Source organism: Phyllostomus hastatus, unplaced genomic scaffold (genome assembly GCF_019186645.2).
Source record: "Phyllostomus hastatus isolate PE091 unplaced genomic scaffold, TTU_PhHast_1.1 phas_scaffold_46, whole genome shotgun sequence".
Lineage (NCBI taxonomy): Eukaryota > Metazoa > Chordata > Mammalia > Chiroptera > Phyllostomidae > Phyllostomus > Phyllostomus hastatus.
This window is the reverse complement of record NW_025334032.1, coordinates 26,407,437-26,433,494: the sequence shown is the minus strand read 5'-3', so window position 1 is coordinate 26,433,494 and position 26,058 is coordinate 26,407,437. Positions and strand designations below refer to the sequence as shown.

Genomic DNA, 26,058 nt, shown 5'->3' with positions numbered 1-26,058 from the left:
CTGCAGCTGAAACTCCAAGACGCCTGATTCCAGGAAGAATTCCCAGGTTGCAACATGAGGAGGGCACACTTGCGGTGTCAGGAAAAACTTCTTTAGTTAGAGTCTTATCTTGGTGTCCTGCTGCCCTTTTTAAACAAATGTATTGGATTTTTGTACTTTATGGCTGCTTTGTAGCCAATATCTACAATAGACTTCTCTAATTTTGTGTGTGAAAGAGTTTACTTAACAAACGATCCCATATTGCCTCTAACAGGCAAGGCTGTTAACTTGGATTATTGTACACAGAGAGCGCATCACATGGAGACCACTCATAGCTCCCCGGCTTTTAACATCCCCACCTCCAACCCCCGCCTGGTTTCGCCAGGTTCATGAATCATGACCAGGGCTGTGAGCACACACTGGTGAATAAAATTCAGCATGCTCTCTGTAAGTCACATGCATTTCTAAAATGTGCCGCTCTGACTGAACGGGATCTTCCTGCAAAATTACTGGCACAGGACATATTCCCAATGGAAATATTGCTTGTGGAATATCTCATTTAATTGCATTGCCAAGTTCAGCAATCAAAGTTGCCAGCTGTTGCCCTTTGTCCAGTTGATTTTTGGCCTTCCCTATTTATTATCATAATTGTGTGATTAATAGAGACAGTGGCTCTTATCAAAACGTCAACAGTGGCAGAGCTAGAAATAGCTGGGTCTTCAGAAGCAGTCGTCGGAATCCGAAAGGAGGGACGCTACAATGTTAGCTTCCCATATGCGGGAAGATTGCCTCTCCATGGCGCATGTCCAGGGAGGATCTGTGTGCCGCTTGAAAAGACCCGAAGAAGGAGAGAAAAATTCTCACAGTGGTTACAACTAAAACCAGCTGCTCAGTCCAGAAGGTTAACTAGAAGCGATGTACAAATGTATAGTGGAAGCTTCTCAGCTCTTCTCCTTTATGTCTCCATCCTACGTTCGTAAGCCCATCTCCTCTATTTTTCAGCTACAAGCGTGTTCTGTTCCCACGGGTTTTGATTTCAATGACTTCTGACAACCAGCTGTAGTTCAGGTTTTAAATGAGGCCCCCCACCTCCCCACAACTTTTCCCAAAAGAATCCAGTTCTATTGTGTAGGGCGGTCCAGAAATGTTTCCATACTTCCTGAAAGCTTCCATGTCTAAGGCCCTTTTTCTGTCTTCTGAATGTCTGTTTTGCCTATAGTAATGGAGGTGGAAACTGCAACCCTTTACTATTTTCCCTGAAGAATTCACTTGCCTCCGTAATCTCAGTGACGGCTGAACTCTAGAGAGGAAGACCGCATTGTGACAGGTGTAGTTTACCACCCACTCTTTGGCTCCCCTCTTCCCGTCCCATCTCCTAGAACGACACATTCTTCCCTGTTACTCTTGTAAAATATTTCCACTTCCTTTAACTTTTCTTGGAGTTCGACCACTTACACCATACACAGAGGATAAGTCACTTAGAATATTTTTTTCAGGCAAATATAGAGCTTTTCCTCAGGAATTATAGTAAACCGCTTAAAGATAATTTGTAATATTTGGAAGGGCTTGTCTCTGTATGCCTAATCTCTATCTGCCTTCCTCTAAGTTTGAGTTGACTCAGATATTTTCTATTTTTTAAGATTAGCTTGGCAAGAAAATATTAACAGGCAATGGAAGAGGAAGGAAGTCCTGCCATTTGTAACAACATGGATGGACCTTGAAGGCACTATGCTAAGTGAAATACATCAGACAAAGACAAATGCTGTATAACGTCACATATATGTGGAGTCTAAAACAAAAACAAAAGCGAAACGACCCAAATTCATAGATACAGAGAACAGACTGGTGATTGTCATAAGCAGGGTGTGTGTGGGGGGTGGGGTGGTAAAATGGGTAAGGGGGTCGAAAGAGAAAAGTTTCCAGCTATAAAATAAATAAGGTCTGGGGATGCAATGTAGGACATAGTGATAACAGTTAATAATGTTGCATTGTATATTTGAAGGTTGCTAAGACAGATCTTAAAACTTGTCATCGTGAAAAATATGGTAACTGTGCGGTGATGGATGTTAACTCTACTTACTGTGGTGATCATTTTGCAATAGTGCAATCAATTATGGAATCACTGTGTTGTCCTCCTGAAGCTAATATGATGTTATATGTCAATTATATGTCAAAAAAGAAGGCAGTGGAAATAGAAACTTTCTATTTGCTTTTATTTATAACATGTTAGAAAACAAGTATAGTTAAGTCAAACAACAAGGAATTGGGAAACACATTGTACTAAGTCGATTCATTAAATTAACATGACCTGATTACAGCTAATACTTATAGGTTAGCTTTAATTCAAAATACTCTCTCTAGAAAACAACACGTTTTTAACATATTTGTCCCAATTCCAGAAGAGGTGACTTAATTTCCAATTTGGTTGTATTGAATATTCAAAATCATAACATGCTAGAGTTAGAAATGATGGATCTTTAAAAGGATTGATCTTAAAATCATCCAGTAAAACACTCTCATTTTACAAATAAAACAAAAATAGAGAGGGAATACTGACTTGCCCCAGACCACATAACCAGTCCTTGGTCTGGTGTCAGGGGCAGTGTCAGGGACGAGACCACTGGTGTCCTGACTTTCAGGCAGATTCTTCTACTATTCTATGTTTTGGTTCTTGGCCCAGACACAATGCCCCTGGGTAGTGATGGATGTGGATATATCTCTAAGTGGAATGGAATACTATTCATACATGTTTCAAAATAGCTAGGATTAGATTGATACAGGGTGTATAAATATGTGGAACATAATTAATATATGATATACAATCAATACATGATGTAAGACTGAAGATTCAACTTCTCCCAACCAACTAGCTCAGTAGCCCTGAGGAAGCTGAGAGGACATGTCTCTGGAAAACCTGAGGGAATGGACACTATGTCCACCTTCATCTGAGATTTGGAATGGTACTTCATTCTCGATGTGACCCCGGGCAAATCACTTCAGTACTCAGTCTGACTTTCCTTGTCTGCCGAACAGGGATAATAGAGCCCTTCTTCCAGCGGTTGAGTCTACTCTAAAGAGTCGCATATGTGAAAGTCCTATTTCGTGAGCAGGGTACATCAAGGGGTCTTAGTTTTCCTCCTTCTGTCTCATTTGTTTTTGTAGTTTTACTTGAATTTATTAACCTACAATTATGTCATCTTCTCCTCAATAGTTTTTCAAAGGAAAATTGTTTTTACTTTTGCTTCCCTCTGGGGACAGCAGAAATATTTAAATACTATCTTGGAAACGTAGTCTGTTGTATTTTTCTTTCTTCTATTTTTAATGAATACACTCATTTGCAGCAGAACTGCCACGTAGCCTGAAGAGTAAGGAAAGCTGGAGGATGAATGACTGTTTTCCAGAAGACAGGTGAAGTATATTTGCTAGATGAATTCTCCATTCACCTTCACCTTCTCAAAGGAAAAAGGACAAAACCCTCACTTACCAAGAGTCCAAAGAGATCTTCAGGCAAGTCCCTAGCCGCCTCCACATCACTTTGCCTTGAAGCCTTCCTTCCCTGGAGCTCGGTTTGCTTGACCAGGCCCCAACCCTTTTATTGAGCTGCCAGAAGACGAGAGGAAACAATCCGTTCCTTCCCCGGACACTCACATGTCCGGTGGCCCTCAGGAGAGGAATGCCGTGTGTGCTGATCAGGGGGTCAATCTCCCTGCCTATCACCCCCTTTATCTTCGGAAGAAATCGTGTTAGTGCAATTACCTCATCCACAATGATTACCTTGCTTTACGCTGTTTATTCTCCAGAGAAAGGTGTTTTGGAGAACAAATGGTACTCTGGCCAGAAAGATGGGTTTTTAAAAAGTACTTGTGTCAATATTGGGTGTGGACAGTGGGGAACTGTTGAGAAGGTTGTCTTTCTTTCATCCTAAGACTTCAGTTCCTACTGAGGTCAACCGGGCAGAAGAGGACGCATATGCTGACCAGCTGAGTTATGGGGAACTGAGGTCGGGGCTGGATATGGTGAGAGACAATTCGGTGCTCTGACCTTGGAACCTCAGGTCAGGGTCATCTTCCCAGGTGCAGAGGGGAGAGTAAGAAGCAACCACGAGTACTTTGAAAAGCAGTTAGAATAAAGATTTGTCTGATCAAAACAATGCACGCTTTTAAGAAAAGCCCTCCAAGAAAGGCCCAGCACGACTTCCTTTCCCTGATACGTAGGATAAAGATGATTCCCAGGACCTGGATTAAAACAAACACAGCAGGAGCCAACAGAAATGAAGACCCTTCGGAAAATGTGGGGGATCCGGGAGTGATTAGAATCACACACAAGGGAATGGGTCGACCACATACCCATTGACGCACCTATGACTGTAATTTCTTCTCGCCTCTTTATTTACATACGTGCATATTTAGCATAATTGCAATAATGGATTTATTCTAGTATTATTTTTCCCAACCTGGTATTTAAAATATAATTTTCCTTGAAATTTTCAGTCGTGATATCTGATCTGCTGTTTAAAAAAAATGGGAGCAGAAGAGGCAGGACTGTGAAAGGGCTGAAACTTGAATGAAACAGAGGTTTCGCGGAAGCAGCAACTGTGAGTGAAGCTGCCGAGATGTCCACATCTTTCTGGGTTCGCCTCCAACAGACCCGCCGGCTTTGCTCACATCTTCAGGCTTGTGATGATCTTCACGAGCTCGAATCCGGACCTGCTCCGGTTCTCCCACGGCTGGGGCCGTCCGCGGAGCGTGAAGAAACCTGGGGGCGCGCGCAGTCGCCGCGGGGCTCACCTGCGCCTCCCGCCCCTCTCCGCCAGAGGCCGCCGCCCCTCCCGCAGCCCCGCCCAGGCTCGGCTCATTGGCTGCGGCTCAGAGGGGAGGAGACGGGGCGGTCGCGGGGGTCTCATTAGCGATGCGGACTAGCATCTCCGCTCACTAGTCCCGGACCCGGCAGCAGTGGGTACCGCGAGCGACTTCGGCTGCAGCGGTGGAGACAGCGGTAGCCCCGCCGTGGGAGGCCATGGGGGCGCGCTCCTACTCTGGGTGTCCAGCCGGCGACGGATCGGAGCGCCCTGCCTGGCTGCTGTAGGGAGCGGCCGTGTAGCAGTCACTCGCTAAGGACCCCCAGGACCCACTCGCTCGGCCCCTGGCCCGTCTGCGGCTCCCGGGCTCCCGGACGTGGAAGAGGAACCGTACTTGAGAGCGGGAAGAGACCATGGGGAGAGCGGCCACCGCAGGTGGAGGCGCCGAAGGAGTGCGCTGGTGGCTCCCTTGGCTGGGGCTCTGCTTCTGGGCGGCGGGGGCTGCGGCTGCGGCTGCCCGAGGTAAGCGCTGGGCAAAGCAGGCGGCGGGGTTGGGAGCGAGGCGAGGGGGCTCCCGTAAGACCGAGCGGGACCTACACCTACGGCGCCGGCTTCCCAAGTTGAGCCCTGCACCTCTGCGCACCGAACCCCAGCTGGGTGGGAATCGGGCGGAGGACCTCCGAGGGGACCACTGTCTCCCACCCCAAGTTTGCGACCGTCGCATTCCTACAGGTTGCTATGACGGGGCCCCTACCCTTAACTCTCCTCGCTTGCTCCATTTTGCAAGCCCTCCCCAATTGCTGCAGACTGGAGTACCCACCTCTTGCCTCCAATCTCGCTGCCCCCCGTTTTCTCCACTGCCTTCCAAAGCGAGATCGTTCTTGGGTGAGCGCTCATAGTGGTGTCCAAGAGTTCCGAGGAAGAGGGGCCGAGTGATGGGAGTCTGTGCAGGGTGGTCTTCAATGGAGAGGGCGTCTTTTCCCTTCGGGGAGCCGCACCCAGGCTGAAGTCCGCTAAGCTTGACACCCCTCGGGCGTCACTAACCTGGGGACCTAGGCGGCACTGGGCTTTCTTTGGAGGAGGCTGCGTGTGTGCGGGAGCTGGGGAAAGCTGAGTGCACCTCCCGCGCTTAACTGCGCCCGCAGTGCAGAGCGCGGGGAAGCAGTTGGCCGGAGGCCGCTCGCCCGGCGCGTCCTCTGCCTACCCCGTGCCTACTACACCCAGGGAGCTCACGAGCGCCGGGCCCCACGGAGCAGCAGGGAAAACGCGTGTTTTTCTTACGGCGGCTTAGAAATGTAGACCCCATTTTCCTGGATCCTCTGGACTCCAGTAGAGTGAAATTTTGCAGCTGGTTTGTTTCAGCTCCACCTTGAGCGAGGACGACTGGGAGCTTGAACTTAAAGATAAATCCCGCCGACTTGCTTTGAAGATGATCAGAGGCATTTTACACATAAGCTTGAGTACCGGGGTTTTACATCTGAAATAATCCGGTAGCCTCTCCTTCCAGCCCTTCTTTACCTTTCTCTTTCCCCGTGTGGCATCCATTAGGGCTTGGAATATGTAATTGCATTAAATGATGTACCTATTGGATGTCTGGTGAGAGGTGGCACCGGTCACCTCTGCCCTGCTGGCTATCCTGAACATATTCTGAGTGTCTGCGAGGCAAAAAAAAAGGGTGGGAAGGATTGAGGACGGTCACAAAAGAACCGATATAATCTCATTTTTATGAAAGCTAATGCTGTGTTAAAAGCAGCCGTGCTGCCTGGAATGAAGAATTAAAAAAAAAAAAAAGTAGATTGAGGCTTTCTGTTTTATGATCCTGTTCAGTGACTATTTGCATTTCATTTCCTGAAAAGTTTTTTTTCTCCTCCTTTCTTTTTTCTTTCCTTCTTTCTTTCTTTTTTAAATGGAGCAGGGTTTTGAAAAAGCGGGAGAGGTTTGGGAATGAGCCTGAGTGTTTGCACACACTGGCTGAGGGGTGGAGCGTGGTTCCTTTTCCCTCGCTGGGAGAAGCACAAGCTTCAGCCATTTCACTCACTACTGAGAATGCCTCCTTTGCAAAGTCAGCTCTGAGTTGCCTTTAATACGCTGCTGTGAGGAAAAGCGGGCCTTTCTCTTTTCTAGGCGTAAATCTAAATGTCTGAGTTACCACTTGTTAGGATATGGAATACCTAGCAGTGACTGACTCCATGTCCTGACCCCTTAGACTTGCTGGTGGAGTTGTCTCGAAGCCAGCTCCAAACAAGAAGTGGGGACCTGCCAGAAGTCTCTTGGATCGGGTTTTGCTGGCTGTGAAACTAAGGCTAGCACCTCTTGTCTGCAAGCTGTTCTCCAGTCTCCTGGAAAACCTACTGTACATTCTGCAGGCTTATTTACAACCAATGTGTTGCACAGATCACAGTAGCATCTGAGACACATGGAATGGAGCACTAAACCTGACTAATATTCCCTTTGTACTATTTTACTTTCTGGGGCTTGAAGCCCATTACCCTTAACATCGTCAGAGGGTCCTCAGTCAGCAGGCTGGGAAAACCTGTGAAGCCACGTGCACCTGGCTTTGGACAGGTGGGCACACTTGGAGTTTTCAGAACTCCATGTGTCAGTGTTTTGATGTTATTTAAGTCCTCCCAGCCCAGGAAGGTGGCCATTGATTAAAAGCAAGATCAGGTGTGCTCTTGAGGCATGCTTGCCCAGAAGTCTCACCAGGCTCTCTTGGGTTGGCCCTAGGTTGTTCTTATTTGTACAAGTAACTAATTTTTCTTTGGCAGGCCTTTTCACGTTGATTTGAGCCAAAGATAGTCTGCCTTCCCTAGTTAATAGAATATACAGAATTATGCCTTTGCTTTGATGACATAAGAGTATTTAACAATTTGGCAGCATTTTCTTTACAATTATTTCTCATTTGTTTTCATGATTTACCAACTCTTTTTCTTCTTCTTCTTCTCCCACACTTAATGTACCACCTTCTGAAACTCAGGGGGATTTCTGATGATGGACTTTGCATACACTCAAAGAGGAAGATCCCTGGGGTAAGGGAGTGTCTGCAGAAACCAGTAGTGGCCTAGATAGCAGTGTTCTGTTTCCTTCCCTCGAAGCAAGACTTGGCCTTCAGATGTACGTTCCTGACTGGTGGCAGGCTGTAAGGAAGGCACATTGGGGCCATGATTACTGTATATTTTAACACTTTCCAACTTAAAAGAAGGTTGTTTAAAAATTGTTTGTGACCTGCCAAGTGCTAATTGAATCCACATCATGTTGTCATAGTGATTTGTTTTTATTCTTTGTCAAGAGGAGTACTGCTGTTGATCTGGTGATTCCTGCATCGGGTAGTATACATGAGATAGCCCAGCCTAAAGGCAGGGAGGGAGATCATATTAGACAGGCCGAGCCTTTTCACACTTTCTTGCTTTAAAAATTTTCATGGGCGATGACATCTTCCTTATAATAACTGTAGTAATGCATTAAGGGCAAGAGAAGAATGTGTTTATTTTATAGACATAATAGGGCCATATGGTTATGCATACTTAAATCTGTCTACCTGGTTGATACAGTTTTAAATCTATAGTCACTTCATCCTTAATAAATGTTATCAGTCCACCCCACTCACCCTCACCCCTCTTCTTCATTCTGTTCCCTTTCCTCAAGTATCTGTCCTTCCATAGGGCTACGAGGAAATAGTACCTGTCTTAAAATCTTATGCTGGGCTCATCCGTTTCTGACGCTTGGGTTGAGCTCTTAGCTTGAGAAGGCCAGTGGCACTCTCTTTTCCTACCCTACAAAGTGTTACGCTCAAGGAACCTCTTAAGTATCTTAGTTCTTGCGAAGAGATGAACTGTCGTCACTTGGCTCTTCAGTGGCACTGTGCTTGTCACCCTTTTTCATGGTCTTACTACGACAAATAACAATACCCCTCCATCCTTCCTCACTATTTGAATGACCCTTCTGTGGGTTTGCGGTTCTTCAAGGGGTGGGAGAACCTAGGGTGCCTAGGAATGCTCCATGGGCTTCCCCTGAACCTTCTCCCCGAATCGGTCAGGTCCTTCCAAATCCTGCTTTGTTACCAGTCTGGGAAGCACGTTTCTGTCTCCTCGGTGACTTGTCCTCCTTCTGCCAGATGCAGTACACACCTTAAAATGGAACCAACTTTAAAGGCTTGTCAAGAAATGAGTTGACAGGAGATAGCGAATATATGACACCTGCCCCTTAGGACTTCTCTTCCTCCTCTTTGAACACGGAGGCTCGAGTCCTGGATCCCACGGGTAAAATCTCATCCCAAAGATGGGTGCACAGAGGAAGATTCATCCCATAACATCCTGTTATGTTGTCGCTTGACCCGCTCTGTCCTTGGCTTCCCTTCTGGCCTCCTTATCCCTGTGCCGTCATGAACTGGCAGCACGATGGAGTAACCAACGGAATCCTCTGTCGCTCTCGACCGCACGCTCTAGATAAAGGCACTGATCTGCTCATCCTTCCACTTGCTCCATGCCCACTGTTGGCATGAGAACTGCCATCATAGTGTCGCCACTTCTTACGTTATGTTTATTTTTAAGAGAAAGCATTGTCACAGCCTTGTTTGAATATGAAAGAATCATAGTAAGTATTGCATGTAGTGTGTGCCATTGACTGTTCCAAAAGCTTTCCACACGTCAGCTCATTTAATCCTTACAATAACTCTGTGAAGGAAGATTATTGTTCTGATTTTGAAGGTAAGAAAAGAAGGGCGCACAGGGGTTAAATAACTGGTCAAGGCCACAGAGCTAGTATGTGGAGATGCCGGGATTTGAACTTACTTAGTCCAACTCCAGAGCCTACAGCAAGGCTAATTTTCTAAACTCTGCCAAAAATAAAATGACCTTATATTTTGGTGACAAAAGTACTAAAATTATATCTCTATAACCATGAGAGTTGTAGAGGAATTCAGAGTAGCTTAAATAAACCTATAAATATATTTAGATAAATCTCAGAGATTTGTGTTGTATGAAAACAGCCACCCTCTCACCATTCAGCTTCATACACTTTGGGACTGGATTCACGCTTAACATTCTGAATGCCAGTTTCTAATGTGATAGCTTGCTTTTTTTTTTCTTCAATTTTGAGTTTCAACAGAAAATATTACTCTGATTGAATACACCATCCATGGAATGGCAGATCCCAGGAGACTATTTGTTGCATGTCTTATATTTTTAGCCTTGTTTGCCGGGAAAATGTGGAGCATGAGATTTGAGAATAGATTGTTAACAGCAGAGGCTGCTGTTTCTGCTGTTTTGGGTGCTCCTGCTGCTGCTTTTGCAAGACAGATGGCTAGATTCATTTATAGAAAATAGATATTCATTCTGTTTTGCATTTCCACTTTGAAAAGAACTTTTAATTGTTTGTGCCACATTGCATCGCATGGCCTTATTGTGTGCATACACAGGCTGTGTGGAGATAGTTTTCAGAATTAGGCGGATGTTAATGTATTCAGTTCGGACTGCGTTAGAAATCTACTGCAAACTTGGTCTTGCTTTCGGAGTATTTCTTTTGAAAGCGGGTTTGTGTGTAGGATGGTGTGTCCAGCATATTTTATCCTTAACCCGTCCATCCCCCAAACCTACCCCCACCCCCACCCAACTTTAGTGAACTAGAAATTGAGGGCAGACTTATTAAAGTTGTGTTTATGGGACTAAAGTGAAAACAGTGAACACATATTATGTGTCTGTGATGACATCAAACCACTAAAGGACATAAATTACTTCCTAGGATTGTTTCCAAGAGGACAGGAGTGAGGTGAGGCCTGTACTCTCCCTCTATGACCAGTTCCTCTGACGGTTTCCTACAGAAATAAGGAAACTACAGAGCTGAAAGCTGTCTTCCCAGTGAGGTCAGTGCAGCTCCACCTAATGCGGATAGTGACTATTTGACCCCGGATTTCTGGTTCCTAAAGTGCAAAAGAGCTTTCCTCCCCAGAAAGAGAAAGACCTTGGCACATGTATGTCGTCCTGTAACTCAGCCTGGTAAGGACAGAAGGAATTATGTGGGAAAATATCACCACAACAATGTAGAACCTGAATAAGAAAGGACTTACCAGTATTTTTGCCGTTACCTGAATTGAAAATGTGATTTCTCAATTAGGTAGGTCCAGGGGAAAATGTCATTGTAGGCCTTCCAGAAGGTAGGTGACGGGTGGATGGGCAGGCATAGGTACAGGAGATACAAGAGACCCAAGCGAAGAAACCCTTCTGACTACTTCAAGGACTCAACCAACATGGAGATAACCATGTTTAATATAATTCATAAATGTTGATAACTTACTATAAAAGCAAATGTATTTACTAAATATTGAATGAGAATATTTGCCTCTAAATATATTTACGGCATGTTCTTTAGAGTTGCGTGAAACTGATTGGTGGCTTCTGCTAGCAATAGTACTTATTTAGAAGTTATCATCTTTATTTGAATTTAATTTAATACAATCTACTGGGAGAAGAGGGGGGCCAAATAAATGATCATGGGTTATGGAAGCTAAGCTGGTATTATGTGAAACGCACAAATCAGTGCTTTTCAAATGTTAATGTGCATTTGAATCACTGCCGATCTCGTTAACATGCCCAATCTGATTCCCCAGATCTGGGGAGGAGCCCGAATTTCTGCATTTCTGCCGAGTTCCCAGGTGACATCATCTGGGGGCCACACTTTGGGTAGCAGGGCCATGGATGATAGTAATCCAGGTTTTTGATTTTCAATATTGTTTTCCACTTGGAAGCCAGTAGGAAGTGAAATTCAATGTAAGACGCTTTTTAAAATGCCAATAGAGAACTAGGGAGACACTAATGTCAGTTTTAACCTAGATAACATTACAGCACTCATAAAACTAATAGACATTCAGGGAGCACCATTCTGATGCACTATAATGTCTTACTTCCAGCATTTGTAAAGTTACAGATGCAATACTCTGAAAGTCTAGTTTTATTTTGAAGTAGTTGAGGACTTATATCTGCATCTAATTTCCTATAAAAAAGAGGAACGTCAGCCCTCTAGAAGTTGAACACTTTGCCCAAAGTCAGATTTTTGTTAAATATGAAGCTGTCAACCCTCTTCAATGTTTCTTCGTTTCATTGCCTATCTTGAGCTACCTTGAAATGACCCAGAGTACAGGATGACGAGAGAAGTAGCTTTAGTTCTGGTTTAGATACAGGGGTGTCCAAGCTTTTGGCATTTCTGGGCCACACTGGAAGAAGAGTTGTCTTGGGCCACACATTAAATACATCACAACACATAATCACACAAAAAAGTCTCATAATGTTTTCAGTAAATTTACAATTTTGTGTTGGGCCATATTCATAGCCATTCTGGGCCTCATGTGGCCCGAAGGCCATGGGTTGGATACCCCTAAACCCAGCTGGTTAAAAAAAAAACCCAGGAGTATTCATACGGGGTAGTGATGCTGCCCAAGCAGCTAGTTTGTCATTGTTGCAACATGTGTAGGAGCTGGGGCTTGGGTCTGTCTTTGCCACTGGACAGCTGTCTCTCCTTGGCAGGGCCCGTCGTGTGCTGTTGCTCATCCGGAACCCGGCAGTGCTTGTCCAATGGCACGTACAGAACGATTTCTTTTCTTTTTTTCTTTCTTTTTTTTTTTTTTACTTTAGCCTTTTTATGTTAAGGTGTAAATAATGTTGAGTGTAAAATTTCTAAAATTTACTCAATATTGGTACAAATCACTGAGGGAAATTTAGTTCCCAGAGAAAACTACATAATGGTAAAAGGGTCTTATATTTTGTTTTCTGAACATATTGTAAAGTCTACCTTCCTAGATAGACTATTCTAGAAAGATGATTAAGGGTATGATGTGACGTTCTCATGGGTAGCTGTTTTAAATAATAATTCATTGGCATGGAACTTGACACTTTTAAGGTATTTTGATAATTCTGATCACTTTGTGTTTTCATATCCACCCTGGTATTGAAGAAGATGACATTGAGGCTTACTGGTATTTTTCAACCAAAGCCTACAGGTAGCAATAAATAGTACAAGGACCAGAAGCTGAGTTGCCAAATGGTGTCTGGGCCTTCTTGATTTCTTTGCCATGTAATTCTCTTTTATTACTAAGTGGATGCATCATGCTTAGGTTGGACAACACAACATTCTGTTCATATTACATTCATGATAGGGCTGTGGATGTATGAGCATAGGAAACAAATGAATAAACATTTTTGAGTGATACCTGCATTGTCTTCTTGGTATACACAGCGTTATGTTTCTCTTGTTTAATAGCTTTGCCTGGGAAAAGCGCATGTGTCAGGAGTGAGTGGATGAAAGTAGAATTTTGAATATATTAAAAATGCTATACTGTAATAATGGAATAGTGATATGTAAAATATTCTGAGGAACTTGCTAAGTAATAATGATTTCTTAAAAATAAAAAAATTAAAGTGTTCATTAAAGCTAAAAAAATCACAAATTAGTTCTGCAGTTTTATTTTTAATGATGCCATTTTGGATACCAGATAGTGTTTAGAAATATAATACTAGCTCCTCAGTCTGCCTAGTTTACCATATACCTAGTTTTTATTATTAATTTTGTGTGTATATGCTTTATTTTTTTCTTTCTATGTATAGTTATAAAACAAGATTAGAGTCTTTTCATTTGTGTTAGAATAACAATGTTCATCAATGTGTTTTTAAGACTTATCTAACCTATCTTTAAAAAGAAGTAGGGGAGAAATAAAAACCACAAAAATAAAATTCTCTGCCAAAGAAGTGTGTGTTATAAGCCTTTTGAAAGGAGCTGGAATGAGTTTAACTATCCTGCATCCAAATAGGCAGCCCTGTGTCTCCCTCAGCCTTGAGCCCAGAAGCTACACTGATGGCCAGCAGCCCGCATCAGGAAATCTCCTAAGTTGTTTCCCTTAAGAAAAAAAACAAACGATCAGGAGGTTTACAGGTTTGATCAGTGTGAGGTGTGTGGGTGGGATGTTAAGTGTTTGGCGGTTTGCTTTAAAGAAATTAAATAAAACTTTGTCATTAATGTTTTTTCACCTTGAAGAAAAAAAAATTGGAGATTTTCTGAAGTTGAGCAGACAGTCTGAAATGCACATGAACTTCCGAGCTAGCAGTGTGGAAAGGGCTGCTCTGTCGTATCACGTCCTGCAGCAGAAAACACCATCACTGGACAGCCAGTTGTTAATGATTGTCACGGTGCTAAGTGCTTTTCTGCATGGAGATCTGTGTGCATGTATTATATATTAGTAGAATGTCATATATCATCATTATAGCAAACATCATTAAGGTTCTATGCTATTAATTTAAGTCGCATTAATAACACTTAAACTTGAGATGTAGACACAATTTTGACGTGAAAATCTGCTCATTAGTTCAGGTGCTCCCCATTCTCTCTTCCTCTGTGGTGCCTCCCATCGATCCCCCAAGTCTCAGTCTCCTCTAGCTCCCTGTCTCTTCTCAAGTTCAAACACCCTTCTCATGTATGTGTTGTGGCGGGCCACACAGTTCAGGACTGTTGTCCTTCAACATGTCACTTCCGTCTCCGGGTCTCCTCGTTTCTCAAATGTGAAGTAGCCAGATTATTTTAAAACTCTTTCTCACTCTTAACATTTTATGGTGCTACTGATCCCATTGTTTTCAGTGTCATCTATTCAGAGTACCTTTTATCATTTCAGAAAGCATTTCTTGGCATTTAAAGTGTGTATCAAAACCTTCAAGAAAAAAAATGCTCTGGAAGTAGAATGTTCAGGACAAGTTTAGTGGCACATCATTGTGGGTAAGCTGTGGTTTAAGCATTTGCAAGAATGTCCCAACAATAAAAGAAATTTAATTTTGTATCATTTTCTCTTAAATCAGTGGTTGGTAACTAATGCTCACCTGTGCAACTACAGCAACAGAATTGGGATGAGTAGAGACTGGTCGAAGGGGTTAGGCATCCTTTCAGTGTATAAGCTCATTGTTGCTTAGTTGGGTGCACAGGCCCATGGTTGCTAGATTAACTTTTTCTAATAGAAACCATACACAGGGTGGGACAGAAGTAGGACAAGAGTAGGTTTACAGTTGTGAGTAAGCAAAATAGAGTTAATAAAGCTGTTGTAATAGTCATAACCTGCATGTGTTTTTCCATAGGAACAACTGTAAACCCGCTTTTGCCCTACCTTGTAATATGACATTTCAGGTTACATTTCCAGATTTGAAGTCTTCTCAAATTATTTTACTAAAATACCTTTGACTCAAGCTCACAAGATTCAGCATTCGGCCTTCCAGTTCGTCTCAAATCAGTGACTGTTTTCCATTTTGTTGAGAGTTAAAGGATCAGGGAATCGACGGATTCTCATTTTCTGTAATTGCCTTTGAGTGATGCATGTAAAGCTTTCTCTATCTTTGTGGAGGAACATCATCTAAAAGAAGGTAATGGAAAGCATTTAAGTAGCCTTTTACTTAACATTTGATAAATATACTTTGATCACTGAGTTTCTATGTACCTCTCTTTCCTCTTACTTCTATGTAAAGAATAATCATAGAATTATGTTGCTGAAAGGACCCTAGAAGTTCTAGGCCAATGCCCATATCTTTACAAGAACTACCAAGGTCTAAAGCAAAGTGGCTTGCTTGGTTTTTAGAGGCCATTTCTCCCAGAGCTGGCCTGTGAATCCATGTCTTCATTTTCTCGTTGTTCTTGCCTCTTTCCTTTTCTGGGTTACAATAACCAAAGTAATCAATGGAGGCACAAAGAAATGAAAAAAAAAAAAAGAGAGATCGGAAGACTAGTGTATTGATCATTTTGCCCTTCTGTTAAAGAATGTTTTCCTTTTATTTAAATATAAACATTTATTAAAATGTTTATATTTTTCTATATGGCTTTGAAATTGGACAGATTTCTCCCCCTTCGGTGGTGGTCTTCGTCATAGACTGTTGGGGCTACAATTTGAGGCACTCAAATTGGTTCAGCGTCTCAGAGCTAATCGATATTGTAAAACAGGTTTACATGATGTTTGTTTTCTGTTTGCATTGGAATTTAGAGTAAATCTTCGCTTTTGTTCTAGTTACTTGGTCAGAATGAATACACTCATAGATCCTAAATATTTTCGAAGTATACTAAGAAAATCTGTACATGGGAAAATGCATTCACTTCATTTCTGCTAATAACTCTGAGATGTCAGAATACAGAACCTTACACTTTACCCAAGGTAGTTACTATGCAGTTACTAATTTCATATATAGATGAGTAAATTTCTTCCTCTTTCTTTTCTTTTTTTTTAAATTTTATTTATTTATTTTTAGAGAGGAAAGGGAGGGAGGGAGGGAGAGAGAGAAAGAGAGAGAGAGAGAGAAACATCAATGTGCGGTTGCTGGGGGTCATGGCCTGCAACCCAGGTATGTACCCTGACTGGGAATCGAACCTGCGACGCTTTGGTTTGCAGCCTGTGCTCAGTCCACTGAGCTACTCCAGCCAGGGCTAATTTCTTCCCATTTCCATTTTCCTCTGTTGAAATCTGGATTTTCACGTTTGGTGAAAAGGTGACACCACAGTTTGAATGGGTGGTCAGGGCCACGTCATGAGGGGTTTACTGACATGCCAGCATGCTTGAGCACTCAGGGGTCTCTAGTTGGAGCAGATCTGAAAGCTCACCAGCATTTGACTTGTGCTTCTTAGAAGAAAGTGTTGTGTATTGACAGCAACATAGCAATGATGCCCTCAAAGGGCCATAAGTCTACATCCAAAGAGAGTGGATGTAATTTTAACAGCTTCAGTTGCTTCTCATGTACTCTGTATTCTTGATTTTAAAGTGGAGTCTGCATCTCTGAAGGCCATGGTAACTGGCAGAAAGCAACCCCTGTCGTTGAGCTGGAGCCTATGAACTCTGCTGACTCTGTCGTGATTATTATTCATGTTGAAGCCACCTTGCTTTGGAAGTGTAAGACACATAGGGTGTGGAAAACTTCTGATTCTTGGAGATTGGGTGTCAAAATATTCAGGGTTTGGATATTTTTAGCAATTATCAGTGAAGGATCTCACAGCTGGAGATGGTGGTCAGGTTTTAAATTTACAAATCACTAGTCATCACCCAAAGCCATTTTTAAATTCACAGGAAGGTATACATCTGTAATATTGTCACCCCGGTTGGGTGAGAAAAGGATAGGCATATGCTTTCACTGTACTTAAAACTGTTGTTTAATAGTTTAAGGTACATTTAAGTAGCTTTATTGAAGCATGGTAGGTTGGGAGGAGAGGTGACCACCACATGTTTAATGTAGCCCTGTGATTGGCATTTAAATTCCAAAGAGAAACAGTGTAATGCCGATATCCTCAGTCAGCTGATGCCAGGACCTCTGTCTCCAGTGTTTAGATCAGAATCTCAGGGAGGAGGACCCACTGACATTTGTTGGTTTGTTTTTTAAGTTCTTTTAAGTGCTTCTCAGTTTGAGAACCCAAGATTTAGAGCCTCTGAGTTAATGGGTGCATGGATTGTGTGTCAGTGTAGAAAGTGATATATTTTTTTAGTTTTCTAGAAGAAACTTAAAAATCCCTATCAGAGTGAAAAGCATTCACGATGAAGGTGACCGCTCATGAGTTGCCTCCCCCTGTGCATTAGGCCTTATCGGTCCACACTGGATCTCAAAGGATCTCAAATGACTTGGGTGAGTGAAATTGGATGCTGGCGCAACACATTCCAGCCTTTCAGAGCCAGACATTTCCTGCCAGCGTGGAAGCACCACGGAATTAATAGAAGGAATGAGATTATACTCATTATAAGCAACCATTATGTAGTAAGGGAGGAGACTTCTAAGAACTCAGGGTTGGACGTTGTACAGTGTGTTTGTCTTATGGAAGAAATGGAGATTCTTTCCAGGGCCCGCACATGGAGATTCCTGTTTTCTTCTACCCCTCATGTGAAGTCCCCTTGGCCGGGACAGAAGCGACCATATTTATGAGTGGATTCCTATCTTTGTACTGGTCTTGGTGTCTGAAGAATGTAGGCTCTGCCGTTCCCCCTAGAGTGTAGGACAGGGTCTCCATCGGCACCACCATCGTGAATGAAAGGAGTCATCAGGACAGCTGGCGCCCCTCCGACATTGCAGGGAAGGAGGCAGAGGAATTCCTCCTAATGCAAGCTTTCCTCCTGTTACCTTTCTATTCACAACTCCAGGTGCTTCCTCATTTGTGAAATCAGTGACAAGTTTTGTAGAACACTGTGTGCTTTATTAATTGTTGCATGTGGATATAGTTTAAAATTCACATTAAAATGGATTATCTGTGAATTTACACCATTCTTTAGTAGAACACTGTCAATACTGTTCCCTGTTTCACCTGTAAGACACCCCTCAGATTCGGTGTTCATGTCCTCATGTTTATAAATCTTTTAAACAAATATGGGTGTACTTTTTAAAAAATCAAAAGTAAAACACAGTTTCCTTTCGATTTTTAAAAAACATATTTAAATAATAGCCTTCAGCATTTTTTCCACACCTGGTGGTGTTTCATCTGTGTCACTGTCTCATGTCCTATTTTCATGCACTTCCCTCAACGACAGTGTTCAGGGTGCGACTAAACCAAAATGGACTTATTTTGCTGTCACTGAAATTTGGGTTGTTTTCAGACATTTTTCTATTACGAATATTGCTATCAGGAACATTCATATGCATGTCTGCTGTCACATCAGAATTATACTGTTTTGCCTTATGATTTAAATTACATGTATATGTATTTCTACAAAATGGGCTACATTAAACATTTCAAGTGTTTCTCATATATCTAAGAGTAGAGGACTAACAGCTAGGGCATGAACATGTTAAATTTTCCAGATAATGCCAAATAATTTTCAGCAATATGTGAGTTTCCATTACTTTGCACTGGCCTGCATTTGAAATTTCCAGGCCTAGAGATTTCTGCTAATTTAGTGGGTATAATATGATTATCTCTGCATGGGCTTAATTTCCATATCCCTAATTACTAATGAAGTTAAATATTTTTTATACACTTTATTGCCTTTTATCTTCTATGAGATACCTACTTAAGACTTCTGCTATTTTTTCTACCTTATGAGTTATAGGAGATTTAAATATATATATGTGTATATGTGTACATATAATTAATAATCCTTAATGTGTGATTAGAATTACTTCATCTTTTTTTTACTTTGTTTTCTGATGACTTGAACTTTTTGTTATGTTCTCATCAACTGAAGTTTTGATTTTAATATAATCAATGTTATCAATTATTTTATGCTTAGCTCTTTTGTTGAGCTTAGGAAATTCTTCCTAAATCTCATTGAATGTATTCACCTATATTCTAAATTTTATAACTTGGTCTCTCATATGTAAGAGTTTGAGTTAGGGATTTAATTTCATTCTTTTATGCAAATAACCAGTTGACCCAAGACCATTGCTGGGGAGTCCCCCTCCTTTCTCCAGTGATCGGCAATGTCACCTCTGTAATGTGGGAAAGTTTTATGTATGCATGGGCATTTTTAAGGCTGGCATTAAATGTTTTTCAAAACAGTTGCAGGGAAATGTTCTGGTTTATTTTCTACTGCCCTGTCCTGTACCCTCCCCTCAACTAGACACCATGCTTTACCACAAAATGGTTCCTGAATTTTCTTTGTCTTGCAGATTTTGCACTTTTCTTATACCCCTCACATGTTTTCTTGTGCTTCTGTTTTCCGTCTGTTTGTTTCTCTTTTGCTTCATATTATATGTAAACTTTTGAAAGTAGCCATGGTGTTTTGTTCAGATTTGACACCATCGCACAGAATATGGTGTCTTTACTTAAAAGATATTTGATTGCTCATTGGCCTAAATTGGGATTTGGAATTGAAATCTTAGAAACTATTCATTGTATTTTCCGACCTGTGATCACTGAGCTTGGTAGTGTTTGAGCGCAATGCCCAGCGTTACGTAGTTTGCTGGGTCCCTGGCTCTTTTTTTCTTGGGCTTATTCCAGAACATCTCTCATCATCTATTCCATAGGCAAAATACTGAACTATCAGACACTGTTCAGAAGTGTGAACAATATGAAGATACTGGGAAATAGGGGAAGAGACACATATGTGACAAGTCCAAGATCCATACACTAGTTGAGTTCATTGCCAGAAATGATGTTCATATCACATCCACACACTGGGCATTTCCCGAGTAGACTGTGCGGTCTCACATCTCTGTGCCTTTATTTATGCCCTTTGTTCAACAGAACTGTTTTTATAGGCTACCCACCATGAATCTTTCCCAGTCCTAGAGATCACTTTCTTCTTATTGAGTGATGTATTTGCATACCTTGACATCACTTCTGTTATAAAGAAGTGCTCAGGACATATTTTAGTTCTTTTTATAAGTTTCTCTTACTCTAGATTTTTATTACCTAAGGTCAGAGACAATTTTTTTTTCTATTGTATCTCCTCAATACCAAACACAGGGCTGTGTTTGCTGTAAGTTAGGTTTCAACAATGTTCCAAATGCAAGGAACAAATAAGCAAAAAACCAATACTTTCAAGTGAACTTATAAATATGTTCTCTTTTTACACCATTTAGAAGTATAAGTCATTGTTCCGCCCCACCTAATAAAACACAAAAACTATGGGAATGATAACATATTCCACAGTACTGGCAGCTATCACAGTCTAAATTAGGCAACTTGGTACATCTATTAAAAGGTTCCATGTCTAAGAAAATAGCATACTAGGTTTCTGATTGAATGAGGCTATAGAGTTGGGAATCTGTAAAATCAGAAGAGTACTTATGGGTCTTAATGTATTTGGGTTCATGGTCCAAAAAAAGGAATGGTTATAGGAAAATGAATAAGAGGTAAGAGGGCACCAGCTACCGGTAACCCTGTGACCCGGAGAAGGCCCCTGGAAAACTCGTCCTGAGGTGACCACAGCTTTGGAGTGAGCATCCTGAAGAAGTCGTGTTACCAAACAGGAGCTCGCCTGGAGCAGGTCTGCCTCCGGCCAACCCGCAGTGTGTGGGTTCTTGACTTCAGTAGGAAAGATTTCGCAACACGAGTCCAGGTGATTTTGAGAGTACATTTATGGGGGCTGAGGACAGTGAGGGAAAGGAAGGACTTAGGTACAAGATGTAACAGAGAGCCTAGGTGGTGCCCTGCTTTGGCTCGTTAGAAAAGTTATAGGAAAGGAGTGAGCCAAGGTGTGGCTGCTGCCAGCTCACTGGGGAGTCGGAGAAAGGGGGCCCTGGAGATGGGATGGGGGAGGGTAAGTCCAAGTCCAGCTGCCGCAGCCCACTGCTCCCCTGGCTGCAAGTCTCCTGGGGGCCCTTAGATTTTAGGAGGAAATAAAACATTCGTGTCTGGGAAAGGGCATGGGCAAAGTCTGGAGTTGAGTCCGCTTTGAGTCCTGAGAGCTTTTTATCTTTCTTCTCCGGTGAGAATCTTAGGGGAGGGTTTCAGCAGAATATTCAGCAGCTTTCCAGGTGCATTTTCAATATGCTGATGCGTAAAAATGAGCTCATAAGGGGACCTGGGAATATTCTTTGGTTGGCTGTACTGTTCTACTTTTATCTTGGATCTATCTGGCTTGTAATGGGGTTTTTGTTATTTGTTCCCCTGACTTCATCTGTCCTTGGGTTGCGCTGTTACAAGTGGCTTTAATTGGATCTCTGTTCTGTATTTTCCAGACCAGGGAGATTTAAGCTATGTATTCTCTGGTTAGGGAGGAGAAGTATAAACCATTTGCTTCTGAGTGTCCTTAGTTAGGGGCTATGAGGTCCTATGATTGACCAGCTGGCTCTAAGTCGCTCAGACTGTTTGGCCTGGTTTAATTTTCTCAGTCTCCCCATTCACTTGCCCAGGAATTGCCCTAGCTTCTTGCTGTTCTGCCACCGCAGTGCAGGACCGCCTGCATATAAGTCACTGAGCTAGCAGGGTGGGGAGCAGGATTTGGGGGAGCTGACACCCTCTTCTCTACCCTGTAAGTCATGTGACGGCTAAATGGTTAGATTAGCACAGCTAAGGAGACCGGCGGAGCTTCATCTGCATCTATTTCAAATAACTTTTTTAGAGGAAAGTGTTCTCTTTCCTGAATTATAAAAATAATGTGTTCATTGTAAGAAATGTGAAAATAGAGGGAAGTATTAAAGAAAATAGAAATCCCCAACAGATAACCCGAAGGTAACCACCACCACGGGGGAGTTCTCCAGGCAGAAGCCATATTCCTGTTGGTGCCTCTCTTAGTTGGCAGGTCTCTGCTGGTTCCTATTTCCCACCTTTTGGAGAGAGAAACAACCAACCAATTACCCAAGCACTAAACCAAATCCTTTAGTTCTGCTGTCCTTATCTTTTCAGAACGTTCTCTTCTGGGTAGCAGATTCTGAGTGTCTCTGTGATATCTTCCGTGCTTTGGTTAATGTGAAGATATCACACATTGCTTATTTTTTAACAACTGGCCAGAGCTGGTGGGCAAACCCCCTTCGTTCCCAAGACCGTATAGCAGTCGGGCCTTGGTGTTAATTGAACTCACTACAAGACACAAAAGTCTTTTTTTTTCTCTCAGTATTTTGCTGGTCGTGCATGGATTACTCCTGTGGTATTCAGAACAGAGGTGTTTTTATTGTTGTTTCTAACTCTCCCAAGACAACTTCCAAGGGTGGTTTTCCTGTCCCTAGTATGTTGCCATATGCAGCAGATCCTTGCATGACATTGTTTTGTTCAACCTCGTTTCCTTGTAACATTGATGAGATGGCTTAGGAACTTAACGCTCGCTTGTATCAGTTAGCCTTTGGTAAAATTGGGTTTGTTATTATACATCACTTTGATTAAAGTCTCAGAACCTATGCATTAAGTGAGAGCTTACTGTACTGATTTTATCTCAGCATCAGAATCAATCAGGCCTTGTCTAGTAGGAGCTTTTCTGACGATTGTAGACTTAGATAAAGAGGGATAAACTTACTTAAATATTTATTGTTCTTATTTGTACAGAGGCTGTCTCAGTTGTGTTAAAGCCTTGTGTAGCCAAGAGCAATGACATCATTGCATGTGTTCAAATTATAGTCTCCATTCTTTTCCCTTCGGCTTGGATAGAAATAATTTTATGGAATTTTCATACACAAATTAATCAAGACTAGAGCAATTCATCTTTGCCAAGTCCCTGTCCCACCTTCTTCTTACACCGACTTACTAATAAAATACGTATGAAGTAATTAAGATGTAGAAAAAACATGAAGATTACATTTTTTGGCAAGCCAGGACTTAACATGTTCTCAATTCCTTTGTCTCTCCACCACCACCATCCCTGCTAGCCACAGCACTTACCTCCGAAGTGAGAGCTTCTGCAACTCTGAACTGCAAAAGTCTTCCCCCTGTGTGTGTATGTATGTAATGGCATCAGAGTTTTGTAGCTGATAGTTATCTGTGCAGTGAATTGAATGCCTGTTTGTTTTCTCATAAAACACCTTGATGATGGGGACTTAATAAGTTTTCTGAATTTTTGAATACTTGTTGTTTGGCACATTTTAGTAATTCAGAGAATAAGTGAATAGATGAATGGATAACACAAGGTCTGTCCTGGAAAAGTCCAACCATTGTTAATGTAATGAGAATGATTTCCGTGATATCCATGTAACCTGGCAGCCAAGGAGAGAGGACTGGAATGCGCATGTGTGAGCAATGATGACTTCACTGTACTAGTCAGTGGGGGCAGTAGATGCTGTTGAGTGAGCATGTGTACTGTGTGGCCATCACATTCAAAATGACTGAGCCAGTAGAGCAACAAATCTGCATCAAATTTTGCATGAAGCTTGAACATTCTTCTGCAGAAACTATTTGGATGATTCAGAAGGCTTTTGGGGATGATGCCATGAGGGCAGCATGAATAAAAGTGTGGCACGAATGCTTCAAAGGTGGTCGAGAATCTGTTGAAAGTGATTCACGGTCAGGAAGGCCTGCACGAAGGAGAACTCTGAGAATGTTGAACATGTACGGACTACAATTAACGAAGATCAGCGACTGACAGAATGAGAACTAGAATCTAACTCAGGGATTCCAGAAACTACTGTGTCCGAGATTTTGACACAGGATCTTGGCATAGAACGTGTCATGGCAAGATTTGTTCTGTGGCTTCTGCTACCAGAGCAGAAGGAACATCATGCTGTGGTTGGAAGAACTGCGTGAGGTCTCGAGGTGTCTACTCTGAAGGGGACTGAAGCATCGTTGTCCTGTGTACAATGTTTCTTGTATTTTCTTTAATACATGTGTCTGTTTTCCAAAGCACATGGCTGGATACTTTCTGGACACACCTCGTCATTACCAACTTGTGATGAATATTTATTTGTATGGTAGCTGAGCTCTAGCTGGATAATTGGGAAAATGTGAATGTCTGCTGTGTGTCACTCATTATGTTAGATGCTTAATTTACATGCACTTTAATCCCTACAACAACCTGTAAGGTGGGCATTATTACCTGTTTTACAAATGAGGAAATTAAAACCAAATATACTTCCTTAAGAATATACTTCCAATAAGTGGGAGAGCAGGGATTTGAGCACAGGTCAGTTCCGCTCCAAAACATGAATTCTTATGTATTTGCTTATTTATTTATTATTTTTTTTAAATGGTGGGGTTTTTTTTAGACTTTATTTATTTATTTTTAGAGAGGGGAAGGGAGGGAGGAAGAGAGGGAGAGAAGTATCAATGTGTGGTTGCCTCTCACGTGGCCCCCACTGGGGACCTGGTCTGCAGCCCAGGCATGTGCCCTGACTGGGAATCAAACTGGCGGCACTTTGGTTCACAGCCCACGCTCAATCCACTGAGCTACGCCAGCCAGGGCTGAATTCTTTTTTAAATGTCATGTTAGGGTGCCTTCCAGCCTTATAACAAGGACTTGCATGAGTGTCCAGGATTCTTTGGGTATAGCACACCTTTCAGAGCCAGCCATCGCTGGTTTTCCAAAGTAGCTTTCTCAGCCCTTTCCTGCTCGCCAGGTAGGGTAGGAGTTCCCTAGGCAGAAGTGTGCTGAAATCCACCCTTTCGGTTCTCTCTTTGGCTGTTGTCTCTGGTGTCCGCAGTTTATAGATTACAGTCTTTCCTGTCATGCAGATGTCCTTGAACACCACGTCTGCTTGTCCCTTTGGCAGTTTGTGGTAAACCGTGAGCCCAGGAGTGGTGGAGGCTGGCTCTCTGGGGCCCTGGCTGGCCAGCAGGCCCGCTCTGCAGGCCTTGTGCTGGCTGGTGACCAGGCCCTAACTTGTGTGGTCCTTGGTTTCGGGGCCTAACCGACACTTCCTGTACATCCAGAGGAAAGTTGCAACCATAGCCCTCTGCCGTGGAGTTGGAGTGCGACTGACCTTGCTTTGGGCAAAGAGTGTGCGTGTGTTGATGTACAAAGTTGGAAATATAATTTATAGGCCAAATCATCACCTCAGGTAAATTAGTGACCTGCATCTCTAACTGCGCTTTTATTGCCTGAGACTCACTAAGAGAATGAACCCCATCGGTGGCTATTAGGGCAGGGGAATTAACGTGTATTTAACATATCCGTGATAGTGCTTGCCAGATTACAGGCCTTTTTATTTAGTCCTCAGAGGGGATGCAGAGAAGGAGATGAAATTGGCAGGCGTTCAACTTTTCCTGGGTCATATGGATTGTAAGTGATAGATGTGAATATTTTAAAAAATTCTTCCAGAGAATACTTATTGAATATATTTAATGTATGTGTGTACTTGAAAGAGGCAATGGAGAATAGCGACAAAGCACATGGCCTCTAGCGTTAGATCGTTAGAATTCAGTTTTTAGCTCTTGTAGCTGCGTGACCACGGACCCCGTGTTCCCGTCTCTTCCTTTGTAAAATGGGGATATGTAAGGTGCCTATTGTGTAGTGGTATGGTGAGGATTAAGTACATTAATGCATGCAAAGTACTTAAAATAATTCTGCTACATACTTTTTTCTCTATTACTACTGCTCATGTGTTTGAGGCACTGTACTAGAAACGGGTCTAGAAGTAAAAGCTGCTGTCATTGTCACCAGGAATCTTACAGTGTTGTGATGAAGCTGCCAGAATAAATTTTACAAGGCATTGTGGGAAACTCGGGGAATGAGACTTCATAGGGTGCTCCCCAAGTACAGCCAAGAGCCCTCAAATTTTGGAAGTCAGTGTTTTCCCCAAGGAACTGATAGCCAAGCAGACGGATTCTGGGACGAAAGTCAGGGAGTCAGAGGACACTCCAGGCAGCATAAGTGAAGGGCAAGACTCCTCCTAGGAAGTGCTCTTCCCTCTGGCTGACTGTGCATGTTATAGAAGACAAAATCTTATATTCTGTGGAGAAAGGGAAAATGCCCATGTCCTTGGGAGAGGTAA

The 26,058-nt window shown here is 42.5% G+C and overlaps 1 protein-coding gene across 4 annotated transcripts in view; it reads left to right on the top strand.

Annotated features, from left to right (window-relative positions):
• Positions 1-4,929: 4,929 nt before the first annotated feature.
• Positions 4,930-26,058, top strand: part of UNC5D (unc-5 netrin receptor D) — a 484,491-nt gene continuing 463,362 nt past the window's right edge. For all 4 annotated transcript variants that reach the window (XM_045821390.1, XM_045821389.1, XM_045821388.1 and 1 more), the window contains exon 1: positions 4,930-5,299. In XM_045821390.1, coding sequence (XP_045677346.1) covers positions 5,191-5,299 — 109 coding nt within the window. In that variant the 5' untranslated portion in view covers positions 4,930-5,190. The remainder of the gene's footprint in view (positions 5,300-26,058) is intronic.